Here is a 16641-nt window from a genome sequence, read left to right on the forward strand (position 1 = left end):
AGACGATGGCGGGACAGCTGCGAGTTCAGCAGCTGTCGCTAGGCACTCGTCATAGTTCGTGTCACACATATAGCGTCCCTTGTTTGCGTGTTTTCATTTCTTGCGCGCGGTCTCTCCATTCACACTTCCGTATGAGCTTTTGCAAACGCGGGCCCCGGCTTCCCTGTAGCGCACGCGGGGAGCCAAACGTTCCCCTCTGTTGTCTCCCGGGAAGTCGACACCCGTGAAGGACTGGGGGGGCGGTGGGGAGTGGGGTTTCGTCTGCGTCCCCGTTTGCGCAGTACTGCGACCCCGGTGACAAAGTTCTTTCCCGAGTTGCATGCGTCGTAGGGGTGAGAAGTGGATACATGTCGATCGAAATGGTTCGGCGGGCGTCCCCTGCTCTTCGGCCGTTTCGTGTTTTCCCGACGCCGAGGAAACCCTCGCTTGTTTCCCCAAACGCATTAACGCCGAGTTTGAGACGAGAGACGGGTGTAGACCCGAGACTAGATTTCTCGGTTCATTGTGATAACGCCTTTTGGATAGGAAGAGCACCCATGCAGCCAACGCGACCGCGACGCGAAGACACGTTCCTTTACGCCCCCCCCTTTAGATCCGTGTCGTCGCTTCAGTTTTAGCTGCTCAAGTGTCGAAAGGACATTTCTTCTGCTGCGGAGTCTTCTCACCACGAAGGGAGTCTAGGCGAGCATCGCAGGGGAGCCAGGGCCATGCGGTGCTACTCTGTGCTACAGTTTTTGTGTGTGAATGTGGGCCTGCGTTTGCATCTGCTTGTGTCCTGCGAAGTATTGGCAAGCTCCTCAAACCCTCCGTGTATGTGCCCGCCTCCGTAGAGCGACCGCGTCTCGTCCATGTCCTCGGAGCGGGGCTTGCTTTTTCCATCTCAAGAGTTCTGCCGTGCCAAAGGCGCCGTTTGGAGATCGAGCCAAGACAGCGTGTGAATCGATTAAGCAAAAACACCGCCACTGGATTCAACTCGCTCCTCTCGACTCAGGTCATCGCGCACCTAGTGAGGCTGCGTGGGTGGGCGGCCTCCATCCGTCGCCCTGTGTGAGGCTCAGAGGGACGCTGAGAAATCATTTTCTCTCGAGTTTGCAGAATCACCCTCAGAACCAAACGACGAGAAGCCGTCCACGATTTCCTGCTCTGCAGAAAGAGCTAGTGACATTCGCTGACATATCCACGCGAAATTCCCCTCCCCGCCCCCCCGCCCCCCCCTCGCTGTTTAGTTTGTCTTTCGCCAAGAGATTTTCACCGATGCCGCGTTGATCAGGTGCTTGGCGAGTTTTGGAATCGGTGCGGTTTGTCTAGTTGCTTCAGCTAAGGCTTACGAGCCTGAGCCACTTCCTCTTCGATTATATCTACCCTGCAGAAGTGCTCTCAGCTGCGACTTTAGTTTGCAATCACAGACTCTTATTCAGCAACATCGGTCTTTTCAACTTCAGGTGGAACAGACGGCAAACGATGAAAGAAGCGAGAAGAGGCTGGCTGCAGCCGCCACAGGAGCCTGGAGCACACACAAGAGTGCCGAAAGGGCGACATGAGATCTGCCTCACTAACTTCTTCCACGCGCGACGACCGGCGGTAACTGCCACCTTTTCACGTTGCTCGGTCTCTCTGCTCCTTGCGGGTTTTCACTTTTTTCTTCTTGACGCGTCTCCGCAGAGCGTCTCTTGAGTCAGTTCCCACGCTGCGTTCGCATGGAGTCTCCTGCTGCGATAAACGAGTCCCCTGCCAGGAGTGTCTCCTCGCCCCTGCGGCAGAAAGACCTTCGCCCCTTGGCAGCGGGGGCTCCGGTCCTGAGGCGGTGCCTCTTCGTGGGGCTGCTTGATCTGCGCTCGAGGCCCCCGCCCCGGTGCTCTCAGGAGCTTTTGGATGCCGCTTGTCTCCTCGGGCTGCTTCATCCCCATTGCGCAGGGACGCTTCCGCTGACTCCGGACTCCCAGACGGCGTCAGCCTTCCGGCCTCCCCCCTGCGGTCTTCCGTTTTCTGTCCTATTCCTTCCTTTTCGCCAGTCGCTGCTACCACGCGGGCGCCGTTGCGGCTCGCCCCCGGCGCATCTGGCTCCTCAGCGCTGCGCGGATCCGGCTGCCTCCTCTCCTCGGTCGTCTTGCTGGCGAGCTGTTCTCTCATTCTCTCCTCCGCGCCGCGGCCGTACTCGCGGCACTCCGCCCTCAGCGGCAGGTCAGTTTCGTTCGCCTCTGGGGCGCTCCCCTGCTTGCCCCTCTCTGTGGCCTCACCGCCCCCTGCATCCGCTTCCCGGGTCGCTCCTGCATCGCCGGGCGCTGAGTCTCCGCTGAGTTGCGTGCTCCTTCGCGGGCATTGACTTGCCTGGCCTCGCCCGTTCCCTCCTTCGCGCCTGGGGTCCCCCTCGACGCCTTCGCTTCCTCTGCGCGCCGCTTTCTCCTCTCTCTGCTGTGCGGCTTTGTCTTCCTTCCGCCTCGAGACGCTCGCCCCCTCTGCGCCTGAGCAGCCTCCACCGGCTTCCTCTGCGCGCCGAGCGCCGGCGCCCGCCTCTTGGGGAGCCTCGCCAGCGGCTGCGCGGCGCGTGCCTACCGGCCCCGGACCTGCCGCTGCACCGAGACGGTCTCCGCGCCCCACAGCGCTCGCATCCGGCGCGTGCGTCTCCTGGCCCTGCTCTCCTCTTGCTCGGTCACCCCGGGGCCCCCCTCTACTGGGATTCCATGGCTTCTTGCGTCCTCTTTTCCCCCGACTTTGGTGTCTGCCTTCCTCGCGCTGCGTTGCGCCTCGGCGTGCCCCTCTGCGCCAACTGCTGCCCAGACGGGTGCAGGGGAGGGGGCGAGCGGCGAGGCCCGCGGCTGAAAAGTCCGCGAGGCCCGAGGGTCTCCGGCAGCTTCTCCGGGCGCCGCCAGAGGAGAAGACGCGGCGGGGGGCAGCTGGTTCGCGCAGACAGGCGCGGCTCCAGAGTCTCCCCAAGGACGAAGCGGTCCAGAAGGAGACTGCGAAGGGCCGGAGGCGTGAATCCAGGGCTCGCTCACGCCGAAAGACAGCGACTCGTCTTCCGGAAACAGTGGAGGCACGACGGATCGCGGGCGCGAGGAAGACCCGCGGCTTCTGATGGCTGACCCGCTCACGCAGCTGCCTGTGTCGCCAGCTTCTCCTCCCGCGCTCTTCTCTCGACTGGCAGAGGAGGACGCCGCCTGTGAGCCGCGCGCCCGCCTAGACTCTGTCTCCTCGCCCGTCCTCATCTCGCTTCCGCCCGACGTCTCTGTGAGAGTTCCGAGGCCGCGAGTTGCTGGCCTTCCCGGGCTCGCCCTCCGCGGCGCGGGGTCCTCGGTCTCCCCTCTCCGCCGCTTCTGCATTTCCTCGGCTCCACCCTGCCCCTGAGTCGGCATGCCTCCGTGTGCGGCACCTGCACTCTCACTCGTGCCCTCTTGCCGACCTGCGCCGTCGTTTTTGTTCTGCGGAGACTTCGCGGAACCTGCGCCAAATGTGCCATGTTGTGCGTTGACCTCGCCTTCGCTATGTCTCTGCGCTCGTGGCTCCGCGCCTTCCTTTGTGCCTCCTGCCTCTCTGCTTGCTCGGAGATGAAGCGCGACCTCCGCGCAGTCTCTGTCTCTTCGTGCCTCCGCGCCGCCGTGTCCCTGCCAGCGACCTTCCTTCCAGCGGACCCTGTCTGATAGCTTTTTCCGCTCTCGGCCGCCGCGTTCACTCTGGGCTCCGGCCTCTTCGCTGGCGGCTGCCTGGGCCTTCGTTTCGTGCGGGAGGGGCGCCGCTGCCGCCTCGCGCCGCCGCGCGGGTGCCGCCCCGCGCAGAACAGAGCTGCGAAGGAATAAGCTGGTCGTCGTCTGAGGCTCATGCAGACACGAGGGCAGCAGCCTGCGCCGCTTCTCCGGGGAAGCGTACGCGGAAACCGGCAGTGCCTCTCCTGCATCGTTTCTATGCGGCTTCACCCGCAGAACTCGCCCCTTGTCTCCCCGTTGAGCTGGCCTCTCTTCTTCTTCCGCCTCCACAACGTCGAGCGCCCTGGCGTCCTGTCGGTCGTATGCAGTATCTTCCGGGGCGTTTCTCGGGGGGTCGTCGCCTGCTCCCGCCGCGCTCTCGACGCGCCTTTCCGGGGCCTTCTCTCGCGTGGGGTCAGCCTTCCCAGCGCCCTGCAGCCGCGCGTCTTCGCGTGCACAGTCTGCAGCCTCGACTGCGTCGCGGAAGGAGCTCGAAAACGCCGCGAGATCGTGCCGCGACTTTGCAGGTTGAGTCTGCGGCACGACGACCTCAAAGCCGCCTGTGTCGCCCATGCATGCGGAGGCAAAGCAGCGCGGCGGGTGGAAACAGCACGACGCGAGACTGACCGCCGACGACGAGGTACGGAAGCAGACGGGCTCCTTCGCAAAAATAGATGCCAGCCCACTGTCGCACGCGTGACCCCTGCCCAACCGCCGGCACGTCTCCGCGCCGCCTTCCGGCGACTGGATAGAACCTTCGTCTCCCCGCCCCTCGTTCAGCGCGAATCGCGAGGATGCCCCGCGCTCTCCAGCCGCTCCCTCGCACATCCCCTCTCGAGTGACCAGAAGTCCACTTTCCTCTTCCAGTTCTTCGTGGGCGGCCGCCTCCCGCCGCTTGTGAGAGGCCGCTTGCTCGGCCTCCTGTTTCTCTGGTCGTGCCGCCACCGTTTGCCCAGCTCGATCGCCGCGAAAAGCTGTCTCTGCGCCTCTGTCTGGCGTGTTTCTTTCACCCTCTTTCTGCGTTTCTGCCGAGGGGTATTCATCCGCGGGACGGCTTTCGCCATCATCGCCGCGTCCTCGCCCCATCTCCCTTCCGCCACGTGCGCCTCTCAAGGCCGCAGCGCCGCCCGCCGGCGCCTGTTGCCTTGGCACGCCTGCGGCTGCTGGGCTCGCGGTCTTCTGCGCCTGAGGGGAGGCCTCCGCGCCCGCTCCACGGTGCGGCGGCCCGCAGGCGCCTCCAGTCTCGCCTCCGCATCCCCGCTGTCTTTCTTTCTCTTGAAGAGATCTCTCCCTGCCTTTCCCCTTACCTGGGCTATCGACCCGCCTTCGAGCGCCTCTTCCCTGGCTCCTTTCCTCTTCTTCTTCCGCGTCTTCGCTTTCTGCTTCTTCCACTTCTTCTCCTTCTGCGTCCTCCGCTTCACTTTTTCCCGGCTCGCTACTTTCCGCGTCGCTCTCTCGTTCTTCGTTCCAAGTCCGGTCTTCATCTGCGCCCCGAAATCCCGAGGTCTGCGGAGGCATCGGGGCGTGAGCGAGGAGAGGATCAAAGTGGAAGAGCGGAGACGGCGCATACCGGGCAAGCAGGCCCGCGAGCGCTTCGTCCAGGGTTGCCGGCGCACACTGCATGGGCAGGCACAAGTCTGCTCAAATCTGCATCGGGGCGAGATTGGTGTATTCATGCTCGGATGCGCTGTAGGAAGACTCGAGAGCTGAGGGGATACGATCTAACGCGCAAGCCGGGAGTGTATGTACGCCTGAGTATCGATTTGCGGCTTCAGGGGATGAGTAACTGAGATGGAGTGTCTGGAGAGAAGGCTCGAATGAGATCCATTTTCACGCAGTCCGACGCCGAGAAAAACACGAGGAGACCAGCAGAGGCACACGCGTGCCGGTGGCAGATCGCCTTACGCTCTTCAGAGAAAAACAAGGGCGGCGCCTAGACCTAAACCCTGAGTGGCGCGCACGTGCAACTGGTATCAGTCGGTTAACCACCCTGCTAAACAATGACATGCCTAGGCGGTTCGAGGTGGTGCCGGGGAGCATCGCGAAACTGTTGAAGCGAGGGTCCGCTCTGTGTAGGTACATCCGTCTGACGGCCTGCTGGGGCGTCTCGCACCTCTCTCTGTCAGCTGTGAGTCCAGCCGGTTTGTTTCCTCGATTGATGAAGCCGTAGCGGCACGTACCTTCCAGGCGTCCAGAATTCGCTTGCAGATCTGAACTCTGTGAACCATGCGGTCGTATCGCTCCACGCGGCCGGCCAAAAGGTTTCTGCTTTTCTCAGCCCAGCGACGGGCCGCCTGCAGGAGTTCCGTCTCTCGTTCTGTCGACAGACGCGAGAGGCAGCTGGCAGTCGTCCCCCCGTTCCTTCGTTCTGCACGTTCTCTCTTTTCCCAATGCGCACGCAGGTCCAGCGGACGCACGCAGCTGTCTTCTTCTGCGTCTCTCTCGAGCTCGCGCAGCGCTTGCGAAAAGGCGACGAGACTCAAGTTTCTGCGGGCGCTTTCGGCGTCGCTGTCTCCGGGGTCGCTCGGCCTCTCCTCCCTGCACAGATTCGCCGGATCTGCGCTGTCTCCCAAGCGCGCGCGCTCGGGCGAGATTGCGCGGCCTGCGGGCGCGGAGCCAGCGTCAACACGCAGCGCCGTCGTTGCCTGCTGAGCAGAAAAGAAAACGCAAAGGCCACACAAGCACCGTCTCCACGGCTTCAGGCGACGGCTGCCTGCCACTCGCTGAGCTGCTCAGGGAACGACACACGTGCCGGATGTCCTCCTTTGGGCCGCGTGACTGAACCGAGGACGTCAGTGTGCAAACAGGCGACTCGGGAGCATGTCCAGGCGCGGGGTGGCGCTTCCTGCTATGGATGCTTCTCGGCCTCTTGGAACCAGCGTTACGAGTCTTTTTTCAGTCTCCGAAGCCTCTGCGCACCCTTCCACCTGCAAACAGACTGCATCCTGGTTTTCCTCGAGGCCCCCTAGATGTGTCGGTCTCCGGTGACCTTTTCTGGTATAAACAGCGGCAGGACAGAAGTAGACATTTCACCTCCAGACCCTAACTTTTCTAGTTCCCTCCTCACCGCCGCGGAGGGCTTCGCAGGCTCGCCACGCTCGCTCGGAAACGCGTTCGTTTCCTCCACGCCGCCGTCTGCACGGTGTAAGTACACCTGAAGCAGGGGCGAGCCTCGGCCGCAGGGGCGCGAGGCTTGGAGGGCGACGGGCGCAAACGCGTGCTGAGTCGGCTCGGGCGGCGCGAGGACCTGTTCGGCCGTTTCGACAGGCAAACGAAGCGCGCGAAGGCGCAAAGAGTGGTCGATTGTCTGTGGGGCGGCTGGCGGGCGGTGGCGCGCGCCTGAGCCTGCCCGCGCCCACTCGGGCCTCCCTCCTTTCGCCGCTGGCTCCCGCGTCTGCGTCTGCGGCTGAAACGGCGAAGAAAAAGTGACCGGTCCCAGGTATGCCAAGAGCTTCCGGCGCTCGAAGGACTCTGCAGAGAGAGGGGAGCGGGACGCCGCAGCCGTACACACCGCAGGGCGAGGAGGCCCAACCGGTGGTGGACTGCGCCGCGGCGACGCAGCCGACGAGGCGCGAGAGGCGGAAGAAGCTGGGCACGCACACGAGCTCGCGGACGACTCCGATGCAAAGGAAGGCGCGAAAGGAACGGCGGAGAAGGAGGAAGAGGAAAAAGGTGGAGCGCTCGTGGTTCGAGGGGACCACGCGCGCGGATGCTCCACCGAAGGCAGCCAGAAAGGAAACGCACAAGAGGGAGGACAAGCAGAAGAAGACAGAGAAGACTCGAGAGGCAGCTGGCGGGAAAGGGTGCGTGGAGAGCCTTCTTGCTGCTCGAGTGGAGAAGAAAAAAGAAGCGAGAGATGCGCATCGCGATACAGCAGCACGTCGCGGTCCTCCAGTGTCATGCCGAGCTGGTCGATCACCTGATTGCAATTCCCGCAGAAGAAACCAGAAAGAAGAGAGCGACGGAGTTACCAAAGTCAGCTGGGGGGGGAGGGGAGGGGATTTCAATATCACGTTACTCATATATGTTCGGAAGCTGGAGGGGCGGAACCGTTTTCAAGCGCCAGGCAGTCGCTGCCACTGAATCCATGAGCGCGAACAGTGGATGTGAAACACAGATGCAACGCAGAAAAGAAAACACGTCACCTGGAACGAAAGGAAAGAATGCAATGTCTCTCAAATCACCAGAGTTGGTTGCTCCTTTATGCCTTGAGGCGGCGTCTCGATCCTCTGCAGCCGCTTCTCCGCAGTTCTGCGCTTTTCCGCTCGCGTTCCTGCCAGTTTCGCCTCTCTCCTTTTTCTTCCGGCTTCTACTCATCCCGTATGTATACGTTTTTGCACTAGATCGTTGGATTCTCCTCACCCTCCAACGTGGCTGTGTCTTGGATTTTGTGTCTCTGCCTTCCTCACTTGTGCGTAGAGTTCTCTCCGACCCAAAACGATCGCCTCCAAGCGTTCGGTGGTGAGCCGCCACTCACACAGCAGGGCGTTTTCGTCCATCTTCTCCAGGCACTTCCGCTCAGCTGCTCCGCATTTGTGCCTCAGGTGGCAGAGGAGGCGCCTCAGCTCGTGGCGCTGTCTCCTGGGGCACGAACCCGCCCGCAGCTGCGCGTGCGGCGGCGCCGCACAAGGCTGCGCAGGCGAGTCTCCTCTGCTTCTCTCGAGCTGGCCTCCACTGCCGAGTGCCCAGTGGAGCCGCTCTTCGGCGTGTCGAGTGCATGCGGGTCGTCTTCGTCGCACAGGTTCTCTCTCGCAGGTCTCTGGAGGCCCGCTGCATGCGGCGTCCTCACCGAGAAGCCCCGCGCAGCACCCCGCCTCGATCAGGGCCACCACGCGACTCTGGCGATCTGCGCACGCCTCGCTGGCCTCATCGTCGCCCCAGAACGCGTCGCTGGCTTCCCGTTTCTCGGCGTCTTCGGGTCCGCCGCGCTGCGGCGCGTGGAAGGTGGTCAGCAGCGCGAAGAGCCTCTCGAGGTAGTCAACCTCCAGCTCCAGTTTTTGCAACTCCAGGGTTCGTTCGCGATCGGCGTCCCGAGCGTCGCCCTCCGCGCGGCGCCGCCCCGTGCCGTCCTTTGCGGATTCCAGTGAGGACGCTACACTCGCGTCTGTCGCCGCTGCGCGGCTCGCAGAAAGACAAGCTGTCCAGCGCGCCAACTCCCGGCGCAGCAGCTCCGACCGCTGCCGCAGAGACACCAGGCGCCCGTAGTCCTCTTCCGCCTGTTCGTGCAGCCTGCGAAAAAAGGCGCGGGGCGTCGGGAGCCAAGCAGTGAAAGGAGTCTCCACAGAAACAAACTGTTCCTTCCTGGAAGGCGCTGAGGTGCCGAGAGGGAAAGCCCCAGCGCTTGCGCCGACGCACGAAGCTGCGTCTGCAGCTACGGACGTCGCCAGGTGGGCAAGTTAACGGCTGTTTGAACACCACAGTTAACGTAGCTGTAGATGATTGCAAAAGCTAGCGAATCTCTCCTAGGACACTGCCACCTAGGAACGCAGGCTGTGTATTTATTCTTCCAAGGCAGCAACCTCTCTCCGAAGCGTGCACTAACTCAAGGTCCGCTTGCATGGCACGGCTTCGTTGCGCTCTCGCGTTCAGGTGCAAACCCTACTTTTTCCACCTGCGACGCCCCAGACCCCAGCCGCCCCGATTCTACCCCCCCTCCCCCCCCCCCGCCCTCCAACTTTCTGCTCCTCGCCTCCGCGTGCATGCAGCTGCACCGCAAAATGAGTATACAGGCACGGCCTGGCAACCGCATCCGTCGGGCCTGTGCCCCTTTGCTGTGAAATCGCTGCAGATTTGAGCAGGCCTCTCTGCATCCCCGGGAGGCCCCGACAACCAGTGAAGACGTAGGCAAAGACCCCCATCGCTCTCCTCGGCAGAGCAAGAAAGGCGTCGAGGGAGGTGCCTGAGCGGCGGAGGCGACTACAAGCGCCCCCGCCGAGACGCGCGTGTGCCGGCCGTTCCCTCCCAAGTCGAAATCACAGTAAACGACTCGTGCAAAAACAAAAGTCCGTAGCGTCTCACCTCTGGCAGGCGAGGCGCGCCTGAAGCTCTAGCTGCTGCAGCTCCTGGAGTTCGCTGGTCACGAGGCCCCGCAGGTGCCCCGCATGGGCTCGCGCCCGCGCTTCGTTCTCTTCGGCTCGGCGTCGCCGCGCCCGGGCGAGGGCCCGCCGCGGAGAGAGACACTCCATGTCAACCGAGGAGCGCCTGCCGGCGACGCGAGGCGTTTCGCCGCTGCTCTCGCCGGACGACGCCGAGGCCGAAGCTTCTCCAGCCGGCGCCCAGGGAAGAGACGGCGACGGGGCCGAGGCGTGCGAGGCGGCGAGAGGCGGAGACGATCTGCGGCGCGGCGGCCGCGCCCGAGGAGGCGCAGGCGCCTCGCCTCGCCCGCAGGGAGGGGGCCACAGGAGAGGGCTGCCTGGCGCCGGCTGGCGATCTTCGCCCCGCGAACTGGACCCCAAAAAAGAAGACTCTGCACGGGATGACGACGACGGAGACGAGGAGGAAAACGCCGTGCGGAAGGTGTTGAACGGGTTTTTGTCCTCGGCGTCGGCGGGGCCGCGACTGCCGCCGCTGTGGACATCCCCAAACGCCTTTTTCGCTGCGCTCTCCCGCGTTTCCGCACTGGAGTCCCACTGGCCTCCGCCTCGCCTATTCCAAGTCTTCTCAAAGCTCTCCGCTCTCTCTGGCTCTTCGCAGCTTCCCGGCGGCAGGCGTTGGCAAGCACCCGCGCCGAGGCGGTTCACGCCGCGGCCCGCCGCGCTCCTTCGGTCGCCTGCGCCGGCGTCGCCACGTGCGTCTCCCCTCTGCGCAGAAGTGGCGGCTTCTCTGCTTTCACGCCGAAGAAGGAAAGGGAAGCCAGGCTGTCCGCCATGTTCAACGGTCGCGCGCCTAGGGCTCTCGCAGCCGAAGGGTGCACTCGCGCCCGGAGCGCTGTCTACTGTCGTGTCATCAGCGGTGTGTCTCCCTTCTGGAGCGACGGGCGCCAGCTCCTCCAAGGACGGCCGCCACACGTCTGCAGACGCTCGACTGGGTTCGAGAGCGCGCGCATCTCGCGCGTGGCTCCGCTCAAGAAGCGCCAGGCGTTTGTGCCGCTGCCACGTCCGCTCCGCGCGGCGCGCCGCCTCGGACTCCAGCAGAGGCGTCGCCCCGCGCGGAAGGGCCGCAGATGGCGGCCTCGGGCGAGCGGATGAACTCGCAAAGCCCCCGTCGCCTGCAGCGCTCCCGCCGGGATTCGCCGGCGAGAGTGAGTGAGGCCGTTCGCTCTGCAGGCGAGACGCCGGGCGGAGGGGACTCGCGGCCGAGGGGAGCGCCGCAGTCGCGGCGCCTTGAGCAGACGCGGCCTCCGCAGGGTAGAGAAGATGGGAAGAAGGCGACGGCAGCGAGGAAGACGACGAAAGGCCATTGGTCGTGCAAAAAACCATCGAAACGTCCTCCTGATTGCGGCCCCGCACTCCCCGAGAAGGATGCAGGGCGCACGCTTGCGCGTGGCCCTGCACGCTTCTGCGAGAAGACGCATAGGAGGAGGCAGAAGCGAGGCCAGACTCCGCAGAACGCCCCCGGGTCTCCGCCGCCGGCCTCGAAGGACGACCTCGCAAGGTGAAAACGCCGCCCGGCGCAGAAGCACCTGCCTGGCCTTCACGCAGCGGCCGCTCATCGTGCCTGAGGGCCTGATCACGAAGACGAGAAGCTTCCTTCCACGGGAAGGGCAAAGTGCGGGCGTTCGCCTCGTGAGACTGCACTGCCGAAGGCTGGTACGGAAGGCTGGGACTCTCAAAGCCTTCGCAGAGACTCTCCCGGTCCGCAGGCGCGCCCGCCCTCGCCTGCCGGTGCAAAAAAAGCCCCGCGGCGCCTCCGCCCGCGTCAGCCTCCGCAGTTTCCAGAGTGGCGCGCACGGCAACGGACGGCGGCGCACTCAAGACGGAATGAAGCAGAGAGTCCCCGCTGCGGGTCTGCTCAGGCTCCCATCCGGCGACGACGGCGCGCCCCCCGAGCGGCGCCTCAAACGCGCGCGCTGCCTCAGTTCGGTCGACTGGCAAGCTGGGGATCGGCGCAACAGCGGCGGTCGATCTGCTGCAGCGCTTCGCGCGCCACGCTGCCCAGACCTCTGCCGCCGGCGGGTACAGCGACGTGAGAGGACGAAGCTGCAGCGCTCGAGTCTGCGCTAGCGGAGCGTCATCCCTGCCTCCTCTGCTGTCGGCCTGGGAGCTTCCGTGGCTCTGCCATCCGGTGTGAGCAGCAGTCGACAGGAGCTCCACGTGCCTGCCGACGTGGTCAACAGTGGATAAGTCCACTCGCGGGTCTCGTGACCCCCACGCGGAGGCTGGCGCAGACGCTCCGTCGAGCCGCCTCGCTCGAGAAGGCCTGCGGTTCGTTTGTGAAATCGAGAACCTCTGGCAGGGAGGCAGGAGCCTGTCGGGCTCTAGCCGCGGAGGCACGAGGACCGCGTACGTCAGTGTGGGATCTCTGCGTGTCTTGACGCGCTTGTGAATCACGGAAAGGGGGTCTTCGCGCAGCACAGTCGGCGGGCACGGAGAGGCGCAGGCTGCGGTGAAGCCAGTCACGGGAAAGGGCGGCGGCCTTTGGCGCGACGGGGCAGGAGGGAGACCCGACACATCCGATGTCACCCGGGAATGCCATTCCTCCACCTCTCGCCCTTGCATGTAGCACCGAGCTCGAGGAGAGAGCTGCACGCCTGCAGCGGGAGCCGCGCCCGCCGCCGGAGACTCCGAAACAAAGACGCGGCGATCGACGCCGCTTACCATTTTGACTGTGGCGCGTGTGGAAGACGCCAGGCCGCCGCCTTGGCACAAGCTAACTCGAGTTCGGGGCCCGGACGCCGGCGCACACAGGCGGCGTTCTCTGTCACCACGACTTACGATCGAAGACTACGGAACGACACAGAGAAAAGTCTTCCTACCTAATGAGAAAGAACCAACCTAACGTAATGCCAAGACCCGCAGCTACGCGCCGCGCGCCAACGGAACGAAATCGACAGAAAAGGCGATCCTACATATGGATCAAAACTGCGGACACAAACTGCTCCCGGTTCGTGTGTGAGTGCCGGCCCTCCCGCCCCCGAACCAAATATACGCTGTGATGAGTTTGAGGAATCCTTAGGCACCGAAAACTGACAGGCAGGCACAAAGCAGAGGACAGCATGTCTTCTGCATGACCCCCGCGCTTGTGTTGTTCCAGTGCCGCAGCTCGCGCGACGGCAACTTGAACAATTGAAGACTTAGCCCGCGCTCCTGCAAGAAAGCGAATCTGTGGTAGAGCCACATATTTCACGGAAAGGCGGGCTGCTGCAGCAATGTGCCTGGACGATATAAGGTGTGACTTTATTAGATATCGGAACGCCGATGAAAGCCGCCTTTGCGATACTGCCCGGCTTCGCTGCAGTGACAAATTTGGGCTAGCTCCCTCGTCCCATGCCGACGCAAGTGGCATCGCGCGAACAGGACTTAATATGGAGCTTAGAAGCACAACACCAGAAACGATCGCTTTCCCCTGGGAGGCAAGCGGTATTCATCTGCCACAGATTCGGTCACTTCTCCTACTCGCTTTCAACAGTAGAAGGCTGCCGTGCCCCTGCGCTGCGCAGACAGTGACCGTGCTCCCGCCGTTCCTGAGTCACTCGAGGTAGAGACATTTCAGGAGGAGTACATGAAATGCGTCGGTTAATCAAGAAGACTGTACATGCAGGCAAGAGATGAGCCTTGCAGAGTACCGGAGTGGATTTTGACATACGTATGCTCACGGTCACAACATGAAAATGGGCTACGGAACGGCGAAACAACGCACAAAAAATCGAGCAACATCGCACCTTCCCATCTCCCGCGCGTCTCTTCGGCGGACGGACTCATCTTTTTTCGACTGCTCCACAATCTCAAACGCACACAGCATTAGTGACGCTGGCTTGCTGACACTGCCACGCTAGGTTCGAGTTGAATCGAAAAGCTACAAACCCGCAGTCATTGCAGACACGTGTACGCTAGGCACTTCCAGCAGGCTGATACCCTTATAGGCCCAAACACTCGACCCTTTGGAGCGCCAGAGAAAAAGTGCATTGAGCTGAACTGAAATCGGAGCACGAGGTTTGCAGTGACTGAGCTTTTGTCAGGGACCTTCTGCGTTCATGGGCGAACCCTTCGCAGTCCTGTGGCGCCAGGAGCACCTCGATTTGCAACCCCATAGACGGCCACGCAGGGTTCCCCCACACACACAAGGCCCTTCCTGCTCGAGAGGTCTGTCGTGCTGTTCGAGATAGGAGAAAGATAGCATAATTTCCGTGCCTACGGGAAAGCCGCAAGCGAGGCGTCCTACGCGTCGTTGCCCAGCATTTTCGCCGCAAAAATCTGGAATGCCGCGGGGTGCTTCTGACACCACAAGATCGACAGAGCTGAGGGAGACCCACGATTCTGTTGCCTCATGCGACTTCTTTTGCCGTTTACAACAGTTGCTCCATCGTGTTTAGCAAACTGGAAGGGGATACAATCCGAAAACCGAGGGAGGCGCTCCCCTGCAGCTGCCCTGGTTGAGGCATTATAAGGAGCGTCCCTGGTACATAATCAGTCTGTGTGCCTTGTCAGCCACCTACCTTCCTAGTTCTCGACAATACAGCAGCGTCCCAGGGCGCGGTTTCAGGGCATTCTTGTCCCTATGCATTACTCCATAGTGAGAGATGATACGCTTATCACTCCAGTCCAGCACCGGCGTGCGTGCCACGGATCAATGTCTCTTTCTCGACGTTGCTTAAGTACGGCCGCTGTCGCACCCCTCTCCCCCCTGTTTCAGAAGATAGCCCAGGATAGGAGTGGATCGACTGGATGCCCTCATTCTTGCCAGGGACAGGCATCATAAGTGGAACTGAGCCCGCCAAGAAGGGTGAATCATCTCGTCCCTGCTGCCGTAGCTTCTTCATCTGGGTGCCACCTTCAGGACAAGCAATGAGCTAACAGATGTGGAGTGGTGCTTTTTCTTGAAATAATGCTGGACATAGCGCTGCATACCATGTCATAGAGTTACTTGCTTAATATGGTGAACTCTCTATTGTTGCCATCTCGAACTGCGAGTTGCGTTCTGACTGCCGTGCCGCAGCACAGAATCCTCCACCGCGATTAGAGACTCCCAGATACATATTTCAAGAATGTGACCTCTCGCCTAAGCCTTTTCTTTAAGCCCACTTTTCTTCTCGCTGTTCGCGCGTATCAAGGCACCTGCCACCCCGTGACGTATCATAGAACATCCGGGCAACCGAACCGGCGGTTCGCGTCTTCGGAGGCTCAACCGGCCTATAAACGTGCACACCAACACTAATTCAAGGCAAGGCGCATGTCGCTTTGCAGTGAGGCATACAATGTCGCATATTGGCAGGCGAGGGCTTTACGATGAACCTCAAATCGCCGGCAGGGCGTGTCACTAGGATGCTCTGTGAGTCGGCAATTCCTTTTCACGACAACTCCCCAAAGCAAGCCAGAATTTCCAGCAGATCTAATAAGAAAAGGGGGTAGGAAAGGAGTGGACGAGTGGAGAAAGGAAAGCAGCAAACATAATTTGCAGACATAAGAGATGCCGCGTCAATTTTACAAGGGTAGGGAGACTCTTGCTGCTCGAGTGAGGGGGGGGGGGGGGCGCGGAGGAGGGGTCGCGTACACTGGCTTACAGACGGGTGAGAGGGTAGACGGCGTATACCCGTTGAAGAGTCCTTGACTCACCTGGGAACCTCCGCTACTAGGCCAATCACATTCGCACAGAAAACATCCCTGCCCGACAAAAATTAGCATAAACAACGCATGACTTATCGCCGTCGTCGTTTGAAAGCTCGAGATACCGGTTCGTCCGCGGGAGACCCCTCTGGCTGTTGGCGCTCGGCAGATTTCCACTCAGTGTGTGTTGAGAGTCAGTTCTCCTGCTTAATCAGCTTGTACCGGTGGCTAAACGGGTGCTAGGTCACAGTACGGGAGGACAAAATAATCATTTTTTCCATTTGCTGGGTGGCATTCGCTGCCCTGAGCTCTCACATGAGTGCTTGACGCGTCTGCTTCACACACACGCGCTGCCGCGCAGCGTCGACATCCTTCATCCGGAGTATCCTGCGAGATATTTCTGTGGCTGGCTTCTTTCCCTCCTCCGAATTTCAAATGGGCACTCGGCGTGACGAAATAGAAGCCATGGCATGCCCAACAACGACTGAGGGGGACCTAGATTCGACCTGAGCTTTTATTCTGCTGACTTCTTACTCTGAGCTTTTCTGAGGTTGAAGTTGTCTCCCGAACCGCCTCCGTCGGGAAAGAGGCGGGCAAGGAAGCGTGAAGACCGATTGTGGATAGTCTGCGACAATCCGCCGTCGACCTCCGTGCCCACCGTGTGTCGCTCTCGATTTGCGGACATTGGCGAGCTTTACAGGGACTTTGGTCGGCATCACGGCCTTTTCCTAGTTTCTGTGTACCCGCGAAATTCTGCTTTTTGCCATGGTGTTCAGCTACTTCTGCGTCGCGGGCAAGGTGGCAGCCTAAGCGGCGACCCCCTCGGCGTCTCTGCGCGTCCCCATACCCTACACCCACTAGCCTTCAAGTTTCCAGAGTCGACTTTCCCTCGTTTTTCTTTTCTGCTGAGGTGCGCTTCGGCACTCTTTAAAACCATTCAGTGTTGAAAGACAACACAACTCAGGCGCTTTTTCCTTCGGTCGAGAGAGTGTTACGGTGTAGAACCGTCTCCCTCTTCTCAGGATTGCGTTTGTCTTTTCGTCCTCCGTCGTCTTGCCTGTTTTGTTTCCGAAATCCTTTGTCCATGTCGTTTCTACTTGTCATTATCCCCGTGCTGCACGCGCATGTGACTCCGGTGAATAGCTCTCCAGCTGCGCTTGTGCGGATTCTGCGTCACACGTTTTGGCCACAGCGCAGGTTTCGCATTCCTCATGTCACGCTGTGCAGCACGTTGCCTGGGCTCTTCAACCTGAAGCGTG

General features: G+C 61.6%; 1 protein-coding gene across 1 annotated transcript; it reads right to left on the reverse strand.

Moving 5' to 3' along the window:
* Positions 1-1596: 1596 nt before the first annotated feature.
* BESB_071280 (uncharacterized protein) lies at positions 1597-12439 on the reverse strand (the record flags this gene model as incomplete). Its single annotated transcript, XM_029365501.1, has 6 exons — positions 1597-2625; positions 2712-5297; positions 5861-6328; positions 6748-7599; positions 8090-8909; positions 9699-12439. The coding sequence occupies 6 exons, from the start codon at positions 12437-12439 to the stop codon at positions 1597-1599; spliced, it is 8496 nt and encodes a 2831-aa protein (XP_029217985.1).
* Positions 12440-16641: the final 4202 nt, after the last annotated feature.

This window comes from Besnoitia besnoiti (assembly GCF_002563875.1).
Source record: "Besnoitia besnoiti strain Bb-Ger1 chromosome Unknown contig00007, whole genome shotgun sequence".
NCBI classification, from domain to species: Eukaryota; Apicomplexa; class Conoidasida; order Eucoccidiorida; family Sarcocystidae; genus Besnoitia; species Besnoitia besnoiti.